General features: G+C 40.3%; 1 protein-coding gene across 6 annotated transcripts; it reads right to left on the bottom strand.

The window, feature by feature from the left end:
• Nucleotides 1–2,308: 2,308 nt before the first annotated feature.
• On the bottom strand, nt 2,309–17,754 carry dync1i2b (dynein, cytoplasmic 1, intermediate chain 2b). 6 transcript variants are annotated; one of them, XM_083563183.1, is made up of 17 exons: nt 17,601–17,752; nt 16,406–16,523; nt 16,151–16,265; nt 15,260–15,401; nt 13,844–13,903; nt 11,863–11,978; nt 11,678–11,770; nt 11,414–11,576; nt 9,362–9,461; nt 9,155–9,280; nt 7,605–7,751; nt 6,845–6,958; nt 6,542–6,675; nt 5,753–5,897; nt 5,434–5,574; nt 4,910–5,035; nt 2,309–4,611 (listed from the first exon to the last, which is right to left on the bottom strand). In XM_083563183.1, exons 2-17 carry the CDS (start codon nt 16,511–16,513, stop codon nt 4,498–4,500), a joined length of 1,944 nt encoding a protein of 647 aa, XP_083419309.1. In that variant the 5' UTR covers nt 16,514–16,523; nt 17,601–17,752; the 3' UTR covers nt 2,309–4,497. The 6 variants fall into 6 exon arrangements, with proteins under 6 accessions (XP_083419309.1, XP_083419310.1, XP_083419312.1 ...); XM_083563184.1 differs by having other exon boundaries at nt 15,260–15,350; XM_083563186.1 differs by having other exon boundaries at nt 15,260–15,317.
• Between the last annotated feature and the right edge of the window lie 852 nt (nt 17,755–18,606).

Genomic DNA, 18,606 nt, shown 5'->3' with positions numbered 1-18,606 from the left:
TAAGCAGTGCCTGGTTTTCTCCACACATACCGCTTAGAATTAAGGCCAAAAAGTTCTATTTTGAGCTCATCAGACCAGAGAATCTTATTTCTCACCATCTTGGAGTCCTTCAGGTGTTTTTTAGCAAACTCCATGCGGGCTTTCATGTGTCTTACACTGAGGAGAGGCTTCCGTCGGGGCACTTTGCCATAAAGCCCCGACTGGTGGAGGGCTGCAGTGATGGTTGACTTTCTACAACTTTCTCCCATCTCCTGACTGCATCTCTGGAGCTCAGCCACAGTGATCTTTGGGTTCTTCTTTACCTCTCTCACCAAGGCTCTTCTCCCCCGATAGCTCAGTTTGGCCGGACGGCCAGCTCTAGGAGAGGTTCTGGTCGTCCCAAATGTCTTCCATTTGAGGATTATGGAGGCCACTGTGCTCTTAGGAACCTTAAGTGCAGCAGAAATCTTTTTGTAACCTTGGCCAGATCTGTGCCTTGCCACAATTCTGTCTCTGAGCTCTTCAGGCAGTTCCTTTGACCTCATGATTCTCATTTGCTCTGACATGCATTGTGATCTGGAAGGTCTTATATAGACAGGTGTGTGGCTTTCCTAATCAAGTCCAATCAGTATAAACACAGCTGGACTCAAATGAAGGTGTAGAACCATCTCAAGGATGATCAGAAGAAATGGAAAGCACCTGAGTTAAATATATGAGTGTCACAGCAAAGGGTCTGAATACTTAGGACCATGTGATATTTCAGTTTTTCTTTTTTAATAAATCTGCAACAATGTCAACAATTCTGTGTTTTTCTGTCAATATGGGGAGCTGTGTGTACATTCATGAGGAAGAAGAATGAACTAAAATGATTTTAGCAAATGGTTGCAATATAACAAAGAGTGAAAAATCTAAGGGGGTCTGAATACTTTCCGTACCCACTGTAAATATATATATATATATATATATATATATATATATATATATATATATATATATATATATATATATATATATATATATATTTATATATAATCACTCACATAAGTTTAGTCAGTGTCTCAATGTTTCATCAACCTTGTGCACACACAAGACTGTAGGTGTGTCATTGTGTTCTGCATGAACATGAAGTGCAAAAGTCCACAGTGTCTGTGTGTAATATATATATATAAAATCTCAATTAAATTTCAAGGTGGACAAACTATTAAAGTTGCTTCTGTTGGTGGATTTTAGTTTTTTTTTTCACCTACACCAAGCTTGTGCTTTAGTGCCATGTAAAGGTAAATAAAGTCAGTATGATTTATGGTTAATCCTGAGAACGTTTCTGCTAACTCTGAGACCACATGTTCTCATATTACATGTTTTATTCCTCTTACAGCACAGCAAGATTTTCACTTGATTTTTCAACCACATTGCACAGAACTGATTATAAACACACACACACACACACACACATATATATATATATATATATAATGTATTTAATAATGATGAACATCTGCAAAGCAAGTGATTATTCATGTGTTATAACAGCTATAAAAGCCCACTCCTAATACTCTTTTTTTTGATTGAATAAAAAAAAAAAAACACACAATGTGTATAAACTTTCTATATAGTGCCCTTAAAAGTGTCTCAAGGTGCTTTAAATAAAAAAGTAAATAATTTCGGCATTTTTCTGTTGAGATTGAATTCAACTGAAATTAACATTTATTACATTTTATATAATTATGACTTTCTCTAAATATTGGTTCCAAAAGTTCTATGAATGAGCCGCAGTGTAAAATATTAATACAAATTAAAACACAATTATCAATCTTGAATTTGTTTTTTGCTCGTTTGCTCACAAGAATTGATGAACATTTAAAATTCAAATCTAATAATGAGAATCTTTAGGAATACACCATATGGCCAGAAGTATTGAGACCTTTCCATAGTCTTTCCATCCATGTGTAGCTCTTTCCCAAAGTTAGAGGCAGACAATTGTACAGGATGTGTCTGGATGTGGGAGCATGAAATTTTCCCTTCAATTGAACTTGGAAAACTTCTTCCAACATGTGCACAAAGCCATGCTTTACATGGTTTTTAGTGTAAGATCTCCTGCTATAGAGCTCCGACCTCAACCGTATTGAACATGAGCTGTGAATGCTGACTGAACCCCAGGCCTCCTCACATCATCTACATCACTGTGTGTCTGAATGAACACAAATCTCCACAGAATCTATTGGAACATCTTCCCAAAAGAGTGGAGGTTACTATAAGAGCAAATGGGATGATATGTGGAATAGGATATTCATCATAAAAGAGAAGCACATAAACATGACAAATTCACAACTGGAGTAAAAAGTGCTTTTATTATAGTAAAAGTTGTGTTTAAAACCAGCGCAGGATCGAAACACGGCCTATTAGCGTGTTCACGTCGCGTTCGAATCGCAGAATGAACACTTCGTCCTCATCTATTCGCGTCAGTGACGTCCGATTGGACATTTTAACCCTGTAACAATTAAGATTTGTCTCAAATCCAGATTATAAATCAGTCCTCATTCCAGGACACGATTCTGACGTCACGTGAACACGCTAAAGGCAACTCGAAAAACCCTTTACATATTTTCTCTCTGAAAGGATTAACTGTGAAAAAAAGTCAAGTAAATGTATATAAATATATAAATATTAGTGGTTAGAAGGAGGCATTAATGAACACCAAACGATACACTAAATGTATTAAATGATTTTAAATAATTAAGATACTTTCAGTTTTCAGTTTTAGTCAAAACAAAAGGATCAAATTGTGCTGAAAGTTTATTTTTTTCCCTTTATTTTTTTTTATTTGTATTTTTTTTTTTTATATATACATATATATATATATTTACTTCACGACTTCGTTTTGAATCACACACTATGCACTACATGTGTGTCTCAAGAAAACAACAACTTCCACAGAACTGTTTAACACAAAATGGCCGCCGTGAAGAGTTTCATAACGGCCACGTCTCAATCACATGCCTGGTTTAGTGATCAGGGCACTGATTAGGGAGGCGGCCATTTTGTCTCAATCACAAAATCATTCATTCTGTCCCTACAGAAAAATCCCACAATGCAGCGCAACAATCTGGAAGGGTTCGATCGATGCTCACTGTGTTCTCTTACTGGAAGTATTTATGACATTTTCTAGAAATTTCTCAGCTGAAAAAAATAAATAAAAAAAGGTTTAAAAAACACGATCCTGCTCGAGGGACTGTGATAGAAACGTGTGATTCGTACGTCAACATTTGATTTATTGAGGGTTTTATTCTAACGCATCAGGAAATTTAATTTGTTAGAGGTTGTGTCACAATTTGTATAACAAGTAGTGCCTGAACAAGTGTACACTATGTACTGATTGATCACCTAGAGAGCTAGGGATCGAATTGAGACGCACCCCAAGCGTTTAGTGTGTCGGCCACTTGAAGAAGTGCGGCTTCTTCCGTACTTCATTTCATTTCTTGGTGGTTTTTAGGTATTAGTTGAACATTAGTGTAAAGACTGTGTGTGTGTGTGTGTGTGTGTGTGTGTGTGTGTGTGTGTGTGTGTGTGTGTGTGTGTGTGCGTGTGTGTGTGTGTGTGTGTGTACAATTTGTCCCCGCATTGTGCTGTATAGAAATTTAGTGTTAATCTAAACTTGTCCATCAAAGAAAACAGTAACACACATACACTTTATGGACAAAAGTACTGGGACACCTGATGTTTTTCAGCCATATATACAATTCTTCCCCAAACTGAAGCTTGTGGTCCTCCGAACCACAAAGCTGAAATTTTACTAGGAGACCCGAACCACTTGAGGATCTGCTTTACATGGGATCTCCTGCTATAGAGCTCTGACCTCAACCCTATTGAACATATAAACTTCCCCACGTCACCTACATCGGTACCTGATATTACTAACACCCTTGTAGCCGAATGAGCGCAAATCTCCACAAGCACACTCCAAAATCTAGTGCAACATCTTCCCAGAAGAGTGGAGGTTTTTCTAACAGCAAATGTGGAATGTTCAAAAAGCACATACAAATGTCTACAAACGTTTGTCCATACAGCGTATCATAAGATATGCACACCTACTTACATTAAAACGTTATCCCTCGATATAAAATGATAAAAGTTAGCCACATGAGTGACACTTTAGCTCGCCTAGCTAACATTACCTAGTCCGCTAAACACGTCCAGGACTTCATCCAGGTTATATATTAGTCTCAATCCTACAGTCATGCTAATTTTGCACACAAAGCAGCAAATCCTTATAAATATCCGAAACAAGTGAGAATTTCACGCTAAAAAAGGTGAAAAATGTAAATAAGGAAATAAAGATTACTGGAAAATGGAGTAGTTTGCGAGCACACCGCATAATATCATGGTTTCGAGTTGATTAGTGTGAGCTTTAGCTATCGTGATCACGCCTCTGAATGCTGGTTATTGTAATCATTCCGTGGCTGCTTGTTACCACGCTATTCCCCGACAGTGTGGGTGTTTCAGCTTGCGAAAAAACTCCAATTAGGCAGCGAGACGCTGGGTTGCCAGATCCTCCGCCTCTTCCTGGTTCTCGCCAAGTTCGCTGAGAGTTTTGAGGAAGCGTGTCCACTCGTCCTGCCGGGGCACGGCGATCTGCTGCGGGGGTAAAAAATCCATTCTGTAAGCACTTTACGTACATAATTACGTAATAATTATTATATACGTTCCGCAAAACCTCCAGCTGTCACAGTTCACGATATTTTTTTGCCGTTGTAAAGAATTTTGCGATTAGGGTTGTTGAGAGATAAATTTCCTTGCAGACATTTGATTTTTCTACAATGGAGGTATCATTTAATAGATTTTTGTCTCAAATGGTGCTAATCTAGGACCGTTTCCTTTTCACCATAAAAAAAACCCCAATACTGGGTGGACAATAAAGTTGCGTGTGTTTTACCTCTCCTACATCGTAGATGTGCACACGGCCCTCAGAATCGCCCACGGCAACCTCTCTGCCCGAACTGGCCCAGCGCACGCGGTTTAGAGCAGGGTTCCCCTCTACTGTCACTGACGCCGAGGGAACCTGACAAACCCCCCCAAACCACACACACACACACACACACACACACACACACACACACACACACACACACACACACACACAATATAGTAAAAAAAAACCTCACAATTAAAAGCTGTATGATGTGTGTGTGTGTGTATAGTCATGTTTCTATGCCTTGAGTTTCTTTTCTCACAAAACAAAAGATTTTGACCTTTACGGGGACGTTTGTTTGGTCCCCATTAAGAAAACTGCTTAATTTTTAATTACCTAAGAACTTGATCATGATGAATGAAGATGAATTCATTATTACTATGTTTGCATTCATAAGTATATCTGTGGGAGGTCCTTATAAGAATAGCCTGTGTGTGTGTGTGTGTGTGTGTGTGTGTGTGTGTGTGTGTGTGTCTATGTGTGTGTACCTCAGTCTCGTTGTTAAGATTCCACAAGTCAAGATGTCCGACTCCGTCAACGCAGGCGAAGAGCGCAGGGTGAGCAGGAGACCACATGACATCATACACGTAGTCAGAGTTATCCTCGAATGAGTATAGGGGCTTTGTGTTCTACACACACACAAACACACACACACACACACACACACACACACACACACACACACAGACAGGAGACATGGACACATGGTCTCAAAGCCGATATTTGCTGAAAGTGTGTGTGTGTGTGTGTGTGTGTGTGTGTGTGTGTGTGTGTGTGTGTGTGTGTGTGTGTGTGTGTGTGTGTTACCCTGGTGCTCCACAGCTTGACAGTCCAATCAAAGGACGACGTCACAAACAGGTGAGAGAAATCTACAGGTCCAGTGGCCGTGTGGCAGTCCAGCCCTGTTACTGGGCCATGATGACCCTCGAACATCTCGCTGATTCCCGCTTTACTACACACACAAACATACAAACACACAAACAGACCGTTTCATCATTTGAATCTGCAGAGCTGGAATAAGCCTGTACAGCGTTTACTTATTTAACACAAGCACTTTTGTGTTGAGATCACATTCTGCTGTTACTACACAGTAATTACAATGTAATAAAATAGATATAACCTTTAACATGATCTTTGCAGGTATGTAGTGGCGCAAACTGGCAACCCGTCCAATTTAACCCAAAGGCCATATTCACATTAACACAGTTTAGTTAGAAAACACTTCTTTTTCGCTCCGTTCGCTTCATGCGCAGTACAGGGACATAAGTGTTTTCAGACGTTTCAATGTGGACGAGCAACTTTCGGGAAACGATTGAAACCGGGAGTTTGGACGCGGAGCGTTTTTAGACGAAAACACTGTTTTGAAATGTATCTGGATTGATATAATCTCTATTAGTGTAGACGTAGCCAAAATGGCCACGCCTTTTACACTGCTTATTAATTTAACACAAACGTTTTAGTATTTAAAGCTTTATTACATTGTTATTACACAGTATTTACAATGTAATAACACTAAAATAACCTTCACCTGGGATCACTGCAGGTATATAGTGGTGCAAACTGGCATGCATCTTAAGAAAAAAAAAACACACACACCTGCCATGTCTGCATGCGGTATAGACCGTGCCGTCCTCACTGCCCACCACGAAGTTATTAACGTCACCCAGAGGAAACGCCATGGATGTCACTGCTACTGGTTTAGACTGCTTAAACACCAGCTCCAGACTGTCCTATACCCACACACACACACACACACACACACATACACTCATTAGATCATTAGGATCGCTCCAGGTACCCACAAGTTACATAGTAATTTATAGTGCTTATAGATGCATACTCTTATCTGTGTGTGTGTGTGTGTGTGTGTGTGTGTGTGTGTGTGTGTGTATGTGTTACCTGAGGTGTGGAAAGCATATCCAGGCTCCAGGAGCACATTTTTCCATCAGTAGAGATGCTGATGAGGTTGTGAGCATTCTGAGTCCCCACTACGCTCACACAGTACACCGGGTGCTTTAGGGAGAAAGAGAGGGTGGGATGTGATCGTTTTATTTTAAGATTTATTTTGAATTATGGCTGTAACTATTCCGCGAGTAACTCTATTACAAAAATTAATCGAGGCAAATAATTTCTAAACTAAACTATTATTAACTAAACACAGAGTATTGCGTTTCCCTACGGACCATTATTACTGACGCACCACCCGCTACACTCTGGAGCGCTCTGGACAGTTAATAGAGAAGATGCTGCAGAAGTTTGAGATCATTTCAAAATAAACATTTTTTTAAGTAGAAATGTATTTTTATTTATGATTTTTTTATGTATATATTTGAATTTACATTTTGATATAATATGGAAATTGAATGCACTAAATGGGTTTAGTGTCCACAAATATTCCTGATGCAATTTCCGCAAAAAAAATAAATAATAATAATTCTTTAAAGGAAGCAAGTGACTTGTTCATTTTAAGAGAACTGTCAGATTTTCTCTTGTATATTTACTGTTGCGCTTTAATAAAGAAAAAGTTTGATTCAATTAATCGTTAAAATAATTGGTAGAATCCTCAATTACTAAAATCATCAATAGCAACAGCCTTTTTTTTAATAATGATGATGGTGATGCTGATGATGATGGAGAGAAGGAATAAGGTAGCGAGTACCGTATGTGCTGAGGCAGAGAGTGGTGTCCTCTGCACTGGTGTCCTCTTGTTATTGCGATTGTCCCAGAGCACGATCTGTCCTGAGTATGTCCCACCCACGACCAGGTTAGGATGAAACTGTGCAAACGCTGCTGACATCACCGCCGACTGAAATGAGAGAGTCAAAAAGAAGTGAGAGGGAGGGAGAGGGAGAAATGTGGAAACAGATGAGGAACTAAAGTAGTTTTTTTGGACAGAGGATAAAAGAATACAAATGAAAAAATATATGATTTTTTAATAGAAAAGAATGTAATATGCTTTTAACAGACATTTTAAAGAAGAGAATTGAACAGTTGTCGGGTCACAGCAAACAAACTCTCACACACACACACACTCACTCACTCACTCACTCACTCACGCACTCATTCACTCACTTAGTCATTCACTCACTCACTCACACACACACTCACTCATTCACTCACTCACGCACTCACTCACTCACACACTCACTCACACACTCACTTATTCACTCACGCACTCATTCACTCAGTCATTCACTCACTCACTCACACACTCACTCACGCACTCATTTACTCACACACTCACTCATTCACTCATGCACTCACTCACTCACTCACTCACACACTCACTCACGCACTCACGCACTCATTCACTCACTCACTCACACACACACTCACTCATTCACTCACTCATTCACTCACTCACACACTCACTCACGCACTCATTCACTCACTTAGTCATTCACTCACTCACTCACTCACTCACACACACACTCACTCATTCACTCACTCACGCACTCATTCACTCACTCACACACTCACTCATTCACTCACTCATTCACTCACTCACTCACACACTCACGCATTCACTCACTCACGCACTCATTCACTCACTTAGTCATTCACTCACTCACTCACTCACTCACACACACACTCACTCACGCACTCATTCACTCACTTACGCACTCATTCACTCATTTACACACTCACGCATTCACTCACTCACTCACTTAGTCAATCACTTACTCAATCACTCACTCAATGACTTAATCACTCATTTACTCACTCACTCGCACACTCAGTCACTCAATCACTCATTCACTCACTCACACACTCACTTATTCACTCAGTCACTCACTTACTCACTCACACACTTACCCACTCATTCACTCACTCACTCATTCACTCATTCACTTATTTACACCCTGTATAATAAACTCACTGCATTTGTATTACTGTCATTAACAAGCCTTTCTGTTAATATTTTCCCCTGTTTCTGTTTCCTGACCGAGTTTTATTACACTACTTTTGTATAGAATAGAATTAGAATTTGGTTAGAATAAAGACGTTTGAATAGAATAGAATAGAATAGAATAGAATAGAATAGAATAGAATAGAATAGAATAGAATAGAATAGAATAGACAGAAATACATGGCAAATAGAATAGAGTGTCTCTCTCTCTTTCCCTCTCTCTCTCTTTCTCTTTCTCCACCCATACACACACACAGACACACAGACACACACACACACACACACACACACACACACACCTGACAGTGAAAGACGTACTCCGCTGTAGTTTTTTTGTACTTCATGTTCCACACCAGCACCACACCGTCCGGCTCATGAGGAGCTTCTTCATTACTGCTGTATGACGCCACCAACAACTCCGGGTACTGCAGAAGAGAGAGACTGATTAATTGTTTGATTGATTAATTAAATAATAACAGATGTGTGTATGGCCAGAGAACGCAGACCTGAGGTGACCAGTCCAGACATGTGACCACTCTGTGTTTAGACCAGCGCTCTTCTGTAAACTGTCTATTCAGAGACAGCTTAGTCCCTGCCTGGGTATCTCTGCAGTACACACACACACACACACACACACACACACACACACACACACATACAGATACCTAAGCACAGAGTCTAATCAGAGCTGAGCAACAAATCCTAGACAGAAGCCCTTCATTAAACATGTGAAAATAAACATGATATTGCAGATACTTTGCTCCGTCTCATGACTATGTATGAAATAAAGCACTTGATGACGCAGCCGAATGCAACACAGTTACACTTAATTAACTCAATTCATTTTTATTTCTATAGCACTTTTAACAACAGACATTTTTTTCAGAGCAGCTTTACAGAGTGCAAGAAAAAGGTCTGTTATATTTAAATGCATAATGAGGCGACTTTGGTAAGAAAAACTCCCTTAGATGGTATGAGAAAAAAAAATTGAGAGGAACCAGACTCAAAAGGTGAACCCACCCTCTTCTGGGATGAAATATCATAAAACATCATAAATACCGGAGTGTGTGATCAGAAATGGGCAGTATTTATAATACATGTATTGTATTTGAAAGGGTTGAGGAAAATGGCTTCATATTTTGTATTTCAAATATATTTTCATACATTTTGTCATTTTCAAATACTGTAAAATACTTTGTAAGACGTTCTACATGATGACATCATAAAAATGCGGACTCTGATTGGTGCCTGCTCAGTATTTCGCCCAGACTTGTTGAGATCAGAACAGAAAAGTGATGCATATGGAAAAAGGTGGTAAAGGTAAGAAACGTTCCAATAGGCGTCTAACGATCGATAAATAAATGTTTGACTGCCGAATATTGTACCCTGATTATAGTAGCTGTTTGTAGGATCATGATTTTGCATCCCATTACATGAATGACTGTCTGACACATAATATATTATTATATTTATCATTAACAATCAAATAATGAATCAGTTAGAATCAAGTTGATATGAATGCAGGTGCCATCAGTCGTCTTCTTATGAATGACTTGATTGTCATTGACTCAGTGTTACTGATGTAAAGCAGCCCTTCGTTAATAAACACCAAGTAACTTAATTAGTATACAATTATGAGTCTTTCACAGACTTTTCAACATTAAACTGTTGGTTGTTTTAAAACTGACCTTCATCTGGAAGATCAAAGGAATATTGATGTGAATATTTGATCAGTTAACTGGTTGCAGATCAAACAGACAAATTGATTGCAGTTTTGTAAAGAAATTTCATGCTCTCTTATAAAAGTATTTTTAAATATTGTTTCCTTTTCCTCCTAATTGTCCTTTCTACAGTCTTTTACAGCCAGTTGGAGTTGAGGAACCAGGAGCTCCTGAGCCACCCGTAATTTAGCTCAACATCTGAGATCATTATAAATTCAACACTAATCCCTCCATGCCTGAGCCTTTAAATGTTTAATGAAGAAAAAACAGCACATGTAGAAATGTATTTTGAGTATTGATTAAGAGGATGTTTAAGTCCAATATCCGAAATCATGGCGTGGGTTACATTGGGGTTGATATTTTCCCATTTCAATGTCACATAGTCTTGTAACTCGTCTCAGTTTTGGCAACCTCACAGTTATGAGGTAATTTATTGTTGTAAAATAATAAACCAGGACTTTATTCCTGTCATTTATATTGTAGCTGCTCCACAGGTTTCCCTTCCTACACTCTTCCCGAGACTCATTATAACCAATCAGGATCGAGAACTTGAGTAAACACAATGTATCGTGTGTAAGGATTTTTCTTAATTTTGTTGCTTTGCTAACACAGCTCTGGCAACCCTGTCAAAGATAACAAATGTGTTTCTTCTGAAGAGAACCAGAAAATTCTACAAAACCGGAACTGGAAACTGAATCCTGATCAGTAACGTGAAACAACCATGTGATATTCGAACCAATCACAATCAAGTAAAAAAACTTTCTAATCAAGGCGTCTTCTTTGTTTGAGGCTTTTTGCCAGCACGTATATTGAAGAACACTCTGTATAAGTCCTCACCCGTCTTTGTCCTGAAGATCTCGTCCACTGTAGTCAAAGCAGACGTCCACCTGCTCGGACAGAGCGCGCTCCACGATGCGAGAGCTGTGATCGAAAAACAGCAGGAAGTCCTCCGTGTGCAGGATCTGCTGCTTTTCCTCCTCCGTCAGCTCGTGAGGTGGCGCTAGAGAGGAAAGCCAGAGTAAGATGAGGATTGAACAAACATTCATCACTGACCCAGCACACACACACACACACACACACACACACACACAAATCCTTTACCCTCCTCTTCCTCAGCTTGAAGTTCGTTTTCCAGCAGAGACTCAAGTGCAGCCGGAGCGGTTGCCAGATCCTCCTCCTCGATTTCCTCTTCCACTGTAGAAAAGAACAGAGATCGTAATAAAACACGGCACACAGGAGGAGTCCGTTTTGACTGCCACGTGTGGGGGGAGGGGTGCGAGCTGTACCATCTTTAGGCTGAGTGGTGACGAGCGTCTGAGTCTCTTTGGAGTATGAGACGAGCTCTCGAGGAGGAAAGTCCACCTGAGTTACTTTAGCCATGCCGAGCCTGAGAGGACCTCGTCTGAGAGTGAACACACACACACACACACACACACACACTTATTGTAGAATACTGAAAGTATTAAAAGGCTAGCAAAACGTGCAAAAAATCAGGTGCAACATACACACATACACTATATAGACATAAGTTTGTGGACACCTAAACATAAGATTTGAATGTGCTTTTTAAACATCCTATTCCACATTAGTCTCCATTTGCTCTAATAAAAACAACCTCCACTCTTCTCGGAAGATGTTCCACTAGATTTTGGAGTCTGCTCGTGGAGATCTGTGTGAGATTCATTCAGCCACATGAGTGTTAGTAAAGTCAGATACTGATGTAGGTGAGGTGAGGAGGCCTGGGGTGCAGACCCAAAGGTGTTCAATAGGGATTAAATCAGAGTTTGATTGCAGGTCACTCAAGATGTTCCACTCCTACTCATGAAAAGAATACCATCATGGAGCTATCTTTATGCACAGGTTTATATATTGTCATGCTGGAAGAGGTTTGGGTCTCCTAGTTCAAGTAAAAGAAACATTTCATGCGACTGCATCCTAAAACGTCCTGTAAAATTGGATGCCTGCAAATTGTGGTTACGGTTTAAGAAAGAACCACATACGGCTGGATCAATTAGGTGTCCCGATACTTTTGTCCATATAGTGTATATTTAGTAGCATTTGCATCCATGGAGGCAGATATGGTGTGAAGTTTAAACTCTAATAAAATGCAGACTGTGGAATTGTTGTGTGTGTATGCAGAGAGCGGGTATGTATAAGGTAGAAGGTGCTGTACATGTGATGCTAAGCTCAGATGATCCACACCACCCTCTTTAGAGCTGTCTTCCTTGGTATTGTTCCCAAACCAGGTTGTCATGTTTCCCATTAGAAGGCTCTTGGATTATCATATTTTAGCATCTCAGGATTTTCTTTAGCTATTTTACCACATCGACAGATAACATATTTGTCAGTAGTGTCACTGTCGGGTCTCTAATCTTGCCTTTTCCTCATTTAACCACCAGATGTCGCCAGTGTGTTCCTTTACCCTACATTGATTACTAATTGTCTTCACCTGTATCTCATTGTTGGTGCCTATTAAGTTGCCCCTTTGTATCAGTTCTTTGTGTGGGTCTAAATGTTATGTGGTTGCCCGTATGCGGTTTGTAGTGCTGTGTATCCAGCACCGTCTCGACATGCCCTGTGTAAGTTCTTGCTTTTCGCTCCACCTTTTTCCGAAGAAGACTTTTTAGTGTTTATGGCTTTTTATTTTGAAAAGTATTGTTTTGTATTTTTGGACCTCGTTTTGTGGACCAGCACCATGTGCCCTCATAGATTTTTTTTCGTTCAATCATCGTTTTTGTGTTTTTTGCTATTTATTATTATTATTATTTTTTTTTAACTATGAAAGTTACCACAAAATCGAGTCCAAAAATATAGCGTGAAATATTCACTAAATTAATTCCTACACTATGGAATTTTCCACTGGCGCTACACATTCATCCACCCACTTCCGAAGACCCCATCTCTCACAGCTGACCCCGGTTTAAGCCCCGACCCTGACAAGATTCTGTTGGTTCTTTATCAATAGAGTAATAATCAGTACCATTATCAGTAGTAATCAATACATTACAAACAAGACAACAAACATCAACTATACTTGGGATAAAGAGAAACTTTTAAAAGAAACGTTAGAAGTTTTCATTGAGAATGCTCTTGTGACATGAACACTTCCTGCTGTGAGACACAGATGAACATGTCCCTGCTTGTGGTGGTGTGTTGTATTGAAAGGTGACTGAGAAAAAGTGTGTGATGACGCGACTGGTGACGGACAGGTGTGTTTGAGAAAGCAGACGGTAAGGAACTGAGAATTAGATAAACAGAGATCAGTACCCATGCTGAGAGTCTGAATGCAGCAGGAGGGTAGAGGGGTCAGAATCCCAGTGCAGTGTCCTGTACGCAACACACACACACACACACACACACACACACACACACACACACACACACACACACACACACACACACACACACACACACACACACACAAGCATGCAGTCAAAAAGTAAATGTGTTAGAACAGTTTAGTTCAAACACACAGACGTTCTTTTAGTCACATGGTCAGTAGCATGCATAGAGTTATTACATGTTAAAGTTGGTGTATTTACATTTTAACAAATTTTACACTGAAGTTGATGCGTGGGTGACGTCCTCTCATGGATAAAAAGATAATTGACAGGTACAGGGGCCACGCTTATAATTAGAGTAAAAGGTACAGGGGCCACGCTTCTTATAATGAGACTCACAGGTACAGGGGCCACGATTCATTATAATGAGAGTGACTGGTACAGGGGCCACGCTTCCTATAATGAGACTGATAGGTACAGGGGCCACGCTTCTTATAATGAGACTGACAGGTACAGGGGCCACGCTTCTTATAATGAGACTGACGAGTACAGGGGCCACACTTCTTATAATGAGACTGACGAGTACAGGGGCCACACTTCTTATAATGAAACTGACAGGTACAGGGGCTATGCTTCCTTTAATGAGATTGACCGGTACAGGGGCCACGCTTCTTATAATGAGACTGACAGGTACAGGGGCTATGCTTCCTTTAATGAGATTGACCGGTACAGGGGCCACACTTCTTATAATGAGACTGACAGGTACAGGGGCTATGCTTCCTTTAATGAGATTGACCGGTACAGGGGCCACGCTTCTTATAATAAAAGTGACGAGTACAGGGGCCACGCTTCTTATAATGAGACTGACAGGTACAGGGGCCACGCTTCTTATAATGAGAGTGACGAGTACAGGGGCCACGCTTTTTATAATGAGACTCACAGGTACAGGGGCCACACTTCTTATAATGAGACTGACAGGTACAGGGGCCACGCTTTCTTTAATGAGATTGACAGGTACAAGGGCCACGCTTCCCATAATGAGAGTGACGGGTACAGGGGCCACGCTTCTTATAATGAGAGTGACGGGTACAGGGGCCACGCTTCTTATAATGAGACTGACAGGTACAGGGGCCACGCTTCTTATAACGAGACTGACGGGTACAGGGGCCAGGCTTCTTATAATGAGACTGACGGGTACAGGGGCCACGCTTCTTCTCTTGGGATTGACAGGTATAAAGGCCACACCTATTACAGTTGGACTGGCAGATAGAGATCCTTTTACTGGGACTAGAAAAACAAGGCCACACCTTTTAAACTTGGTATCAGTTTTTCGGAGTGAATGTGAATGATAATACTGCATATTTTAAATGAAAACGTCACTAAAGTATAAGTGTAAGTGTACCTGGCTCCGGTGGCGCCCTCTGTCGAGTCCTGGCTGCCGGTTTCGCTCGGAGTGCCCACTGATTTGGCAGAGGGAGACATGGGAGGGGGGACTAAATAATGAAACAAACATGTATCCTCTGTTACTATACGCAGAGGCTGAACTACTCACACACACAACACACACACAAAACGAACATTACACAAAGCGAACACAGCAGCACAATGATTTAAAGTGCAAAAGAAAAATAAAACAGAACCAGACATTCATAAAAAAAAGAAGGAGGTAAAGGAGAGAAACAATACAGCGAGGTTTGGGATGTAAAAGAAAGGACAGGGACAATTGGAGAAAAAAGAGAGGAGACAAAAAGAAGCACTGGTTAAAAGTCATGCAGGATTAACATGAGCACACTGAAGTAACCAGCACTCAAACACACAGAGCAGCAATGATGGGGTTACATGCTAACAGCTTGATATCACAACTAAATTCAGCCTAATACTACTTTATCTACAACTACTACTACTGTCACAACTTTCTTTTCCTATAACTAAACTTTAATATATTTTTATCCATGAATGTGTATGTATTGAATTACTACCAGTCAGTGGTGGATGAAAAACACAAACCATGTACTAGAGTTCAAGTAGAGATTCACTCTTTAAAATGTGACTCCAGTAAAAGTCTCCCTTTAAACGTTCACTTGAGTAAAAGTACAAAAGTTTTAGCCTTTAAATCTACTTAAGTATCCAAAGTACTATGATTAATTATGTCTATAATGTTCCTATCATTTTTATCACAAGACTCTTCACTTAATCCACTCAGTTAATGTGAAAAGACTCGAATTTGACTCTCAGCACACTGATCTAATATGACAATACATTTTCCAGAACGCTCTGCTGGGGCATGTCGTACCCATGGAAGGATCGGTGATGCCCATGCTCTGCAGCAGAGCCTCAGTCTCTCTTCTCTTCCTCTCCAGATCAGAATCATCTTGAGGTGGAGAGGCAGCTTCCCCACGTCCTTCATTCTACAGCAAGAAGAGAAGAGTCAGTGTCTGTGTTTGTAACTCTCCCACTCAGACACACTCAGACACACACACACACACACACACACACACACACACACACACACACACACACACACAAACGTGTCTAGACCGTATCTCACTTCTTTTTTCTTGCGTTCTTCCTCTTTTCTCTTCTTTTCTTCCCTGATCTGAGCCAGGCGTTGTTTCTTTCTCTCCAGCTCTGCCTTCAACTCGCTTTTGTCCGACATTGTGTCCAGACTAAGAACACAAACACAGTTTTATTGACTATGTATGAACCACATGGCATTGCAGACACAGGATTGTTTTTTTTATTTTGTATTTACAATTATTTGTGATGTACAGAAAAAAACAATGATGTTCTAATTATTTTTGCACTGCACATTAGAAAAAGGTATTGCACATAATTTTTATTAAGTTTTATTGAGCTTTTCCTTCAAACTCCCCCAAGTGTCCATAAACTTGCATAGGCTTACAATACACTTCCGCCCTTTCCAATATGGCCGACGTTTTCACGCGTTCCTGTACCTAGTAATGGCGGAATAAGTTTTTAGTCAGAAAATAAAAACAATATATCACGTACACTTTCCCGGAGTATAAACAAGGATGTGTAGCAGGTGCAATTAGTTTGAACAACGCGAAATGAATAGACTGTGTGAATGCAGAAAGTGGAATAAAAGCACCGGAAAAATTTACTTCCGGATGCGTGCGTCGTGACGTCATGACGTCAGGGCTGCCAGCCCGCACCCTGATGATGATGATGATGATGTAAGCCGGCGGACACAATGGACGTGGCAGCAAACAAATGCTGTCATAAAACTGCTTTAATTTTTACGAAGTAACGTTTTGATGTTAAAAATATGATATTATAATAATCCACTTTCACACTTTGACCTTAAATCTTCGGTTTTCAGCCCCATCCTGATCATTCATCACAATAACAACAACCATTAACGCTTTTATCATTCCTAATTCATCATAATGAAGTAAACGATGAACCAGAAATCCATGTAGAGGTAGATTTATTTTAATAATATCATAAAGAGATGTTTACACCTAGTACACACAATCCCCTTTAAGTATATTACACTTTGTAGCAATAAAAAAAACAAGACTTTCCCCACTGAAAATGCTTTAAAATGCCCTTTGAAAGCGTTCAGACAAATAAAACACAATGCATTAATAATTTCAGGTGCAGTAATGTCATCTCTATGATCTTCTATAATAGATTATGTGAACAACAGGAAGCCTTTACATCCATCATTTACACACCGGATGAATCCCATTACTGCATATACCAAGAATGTTCATACTTACTGGAGAAGTCGTCGTTATGATCGAGTCCTGGGTTTTTTTTCTGAACAATTCGTCTTCTTCTTTTTCAGAGATTATAACTTATGTATCCTCTTCCCTCTTGTTTGTAACAGGATCCTGGACTGCTATGGCCGCCGGGAGGATTTATTTATTTATTTATTTTATTACAAAGGCGCACTCTCATTTCCAACACTAGATGTCGCTAAAACGACTTGTTGGGGTCACTACTCATTCGCGTCCTCTAGCCCAAAAGTATACGGACACCTGCCTGTTAATCTGACCGTGACTCTTCTTCAAACCCTCTTTTCTACAAGTCTGAGGCACCTAATTGTACAGAATGTTTGTTGTACAACCAACCCAGCCATTAGGGAGGCACAAGCCAGTGCCCTCTTAGTGCCGGGCCCAAGCCCGGGTAAATGGGGAGGGTTGCGTTAGGAAGGGCATCCAGCTTAAAAATATGCGCCAAATCAAATATGCGGATCAAAAATGAGAATTTCATACCGGATCGGTCGAGGCCCGGGTTAACAACGACCACCACAGGTATCGTTAGCCGACAGGGTACCGGTGGAAATTGGGCTACTGTTGGCCGAAGGAGGAGAAGGAGAGGAGGAAGACGTCTACAGAGACGGCAGGGAAAGGAGCAGTGTAGGAGAGTAGAGGTTCGGGTTGGTACTTTAAATGTTGGTACTATGACGGGTAAAGAGAGAGAGGTAGCTGATATGATGGAGAGGAGAAAGGTAGATATGCTGTGTGTTCAGGAGACCAAGTGGAAAGGGAGTAAGAGCAGGAACATTGGAGGTGGATTTTAACTGTTTTATCATGGTGTAGATGGAAAGAGAAATGGTGTAGGGGTGATTCTGAAGGAAGAGTACAGTAAGAGTGTAGTGGAGGTGAAGAGAGTTTCTGATAGGGTGATGATCGTGAAGGTGGAAGTTGAAGGGATGGTGATAAGTCATCAGTGCCTATGCTCCACAAGTTGGCTGTGAGATGGAGGAGAAGAAAAAATTCT

This window comes from Silurus aristotelis, assembly GCF_946808225.1.
Source record: "Silurus aristotelis genome assembly, chromosome: 2".
Classification (NCBI taxonomy): Eukaryota; Metazoa; Chordata; class Actinopteri; order Siluriformes; family Siluridae; genus Silurus; species Silurus aristotelis.
The sequence above is the reverse complement of the archived record's forward strand: the minus strand, read 5'-3'. Positions and strand labels throughout refer to the sequence as shown.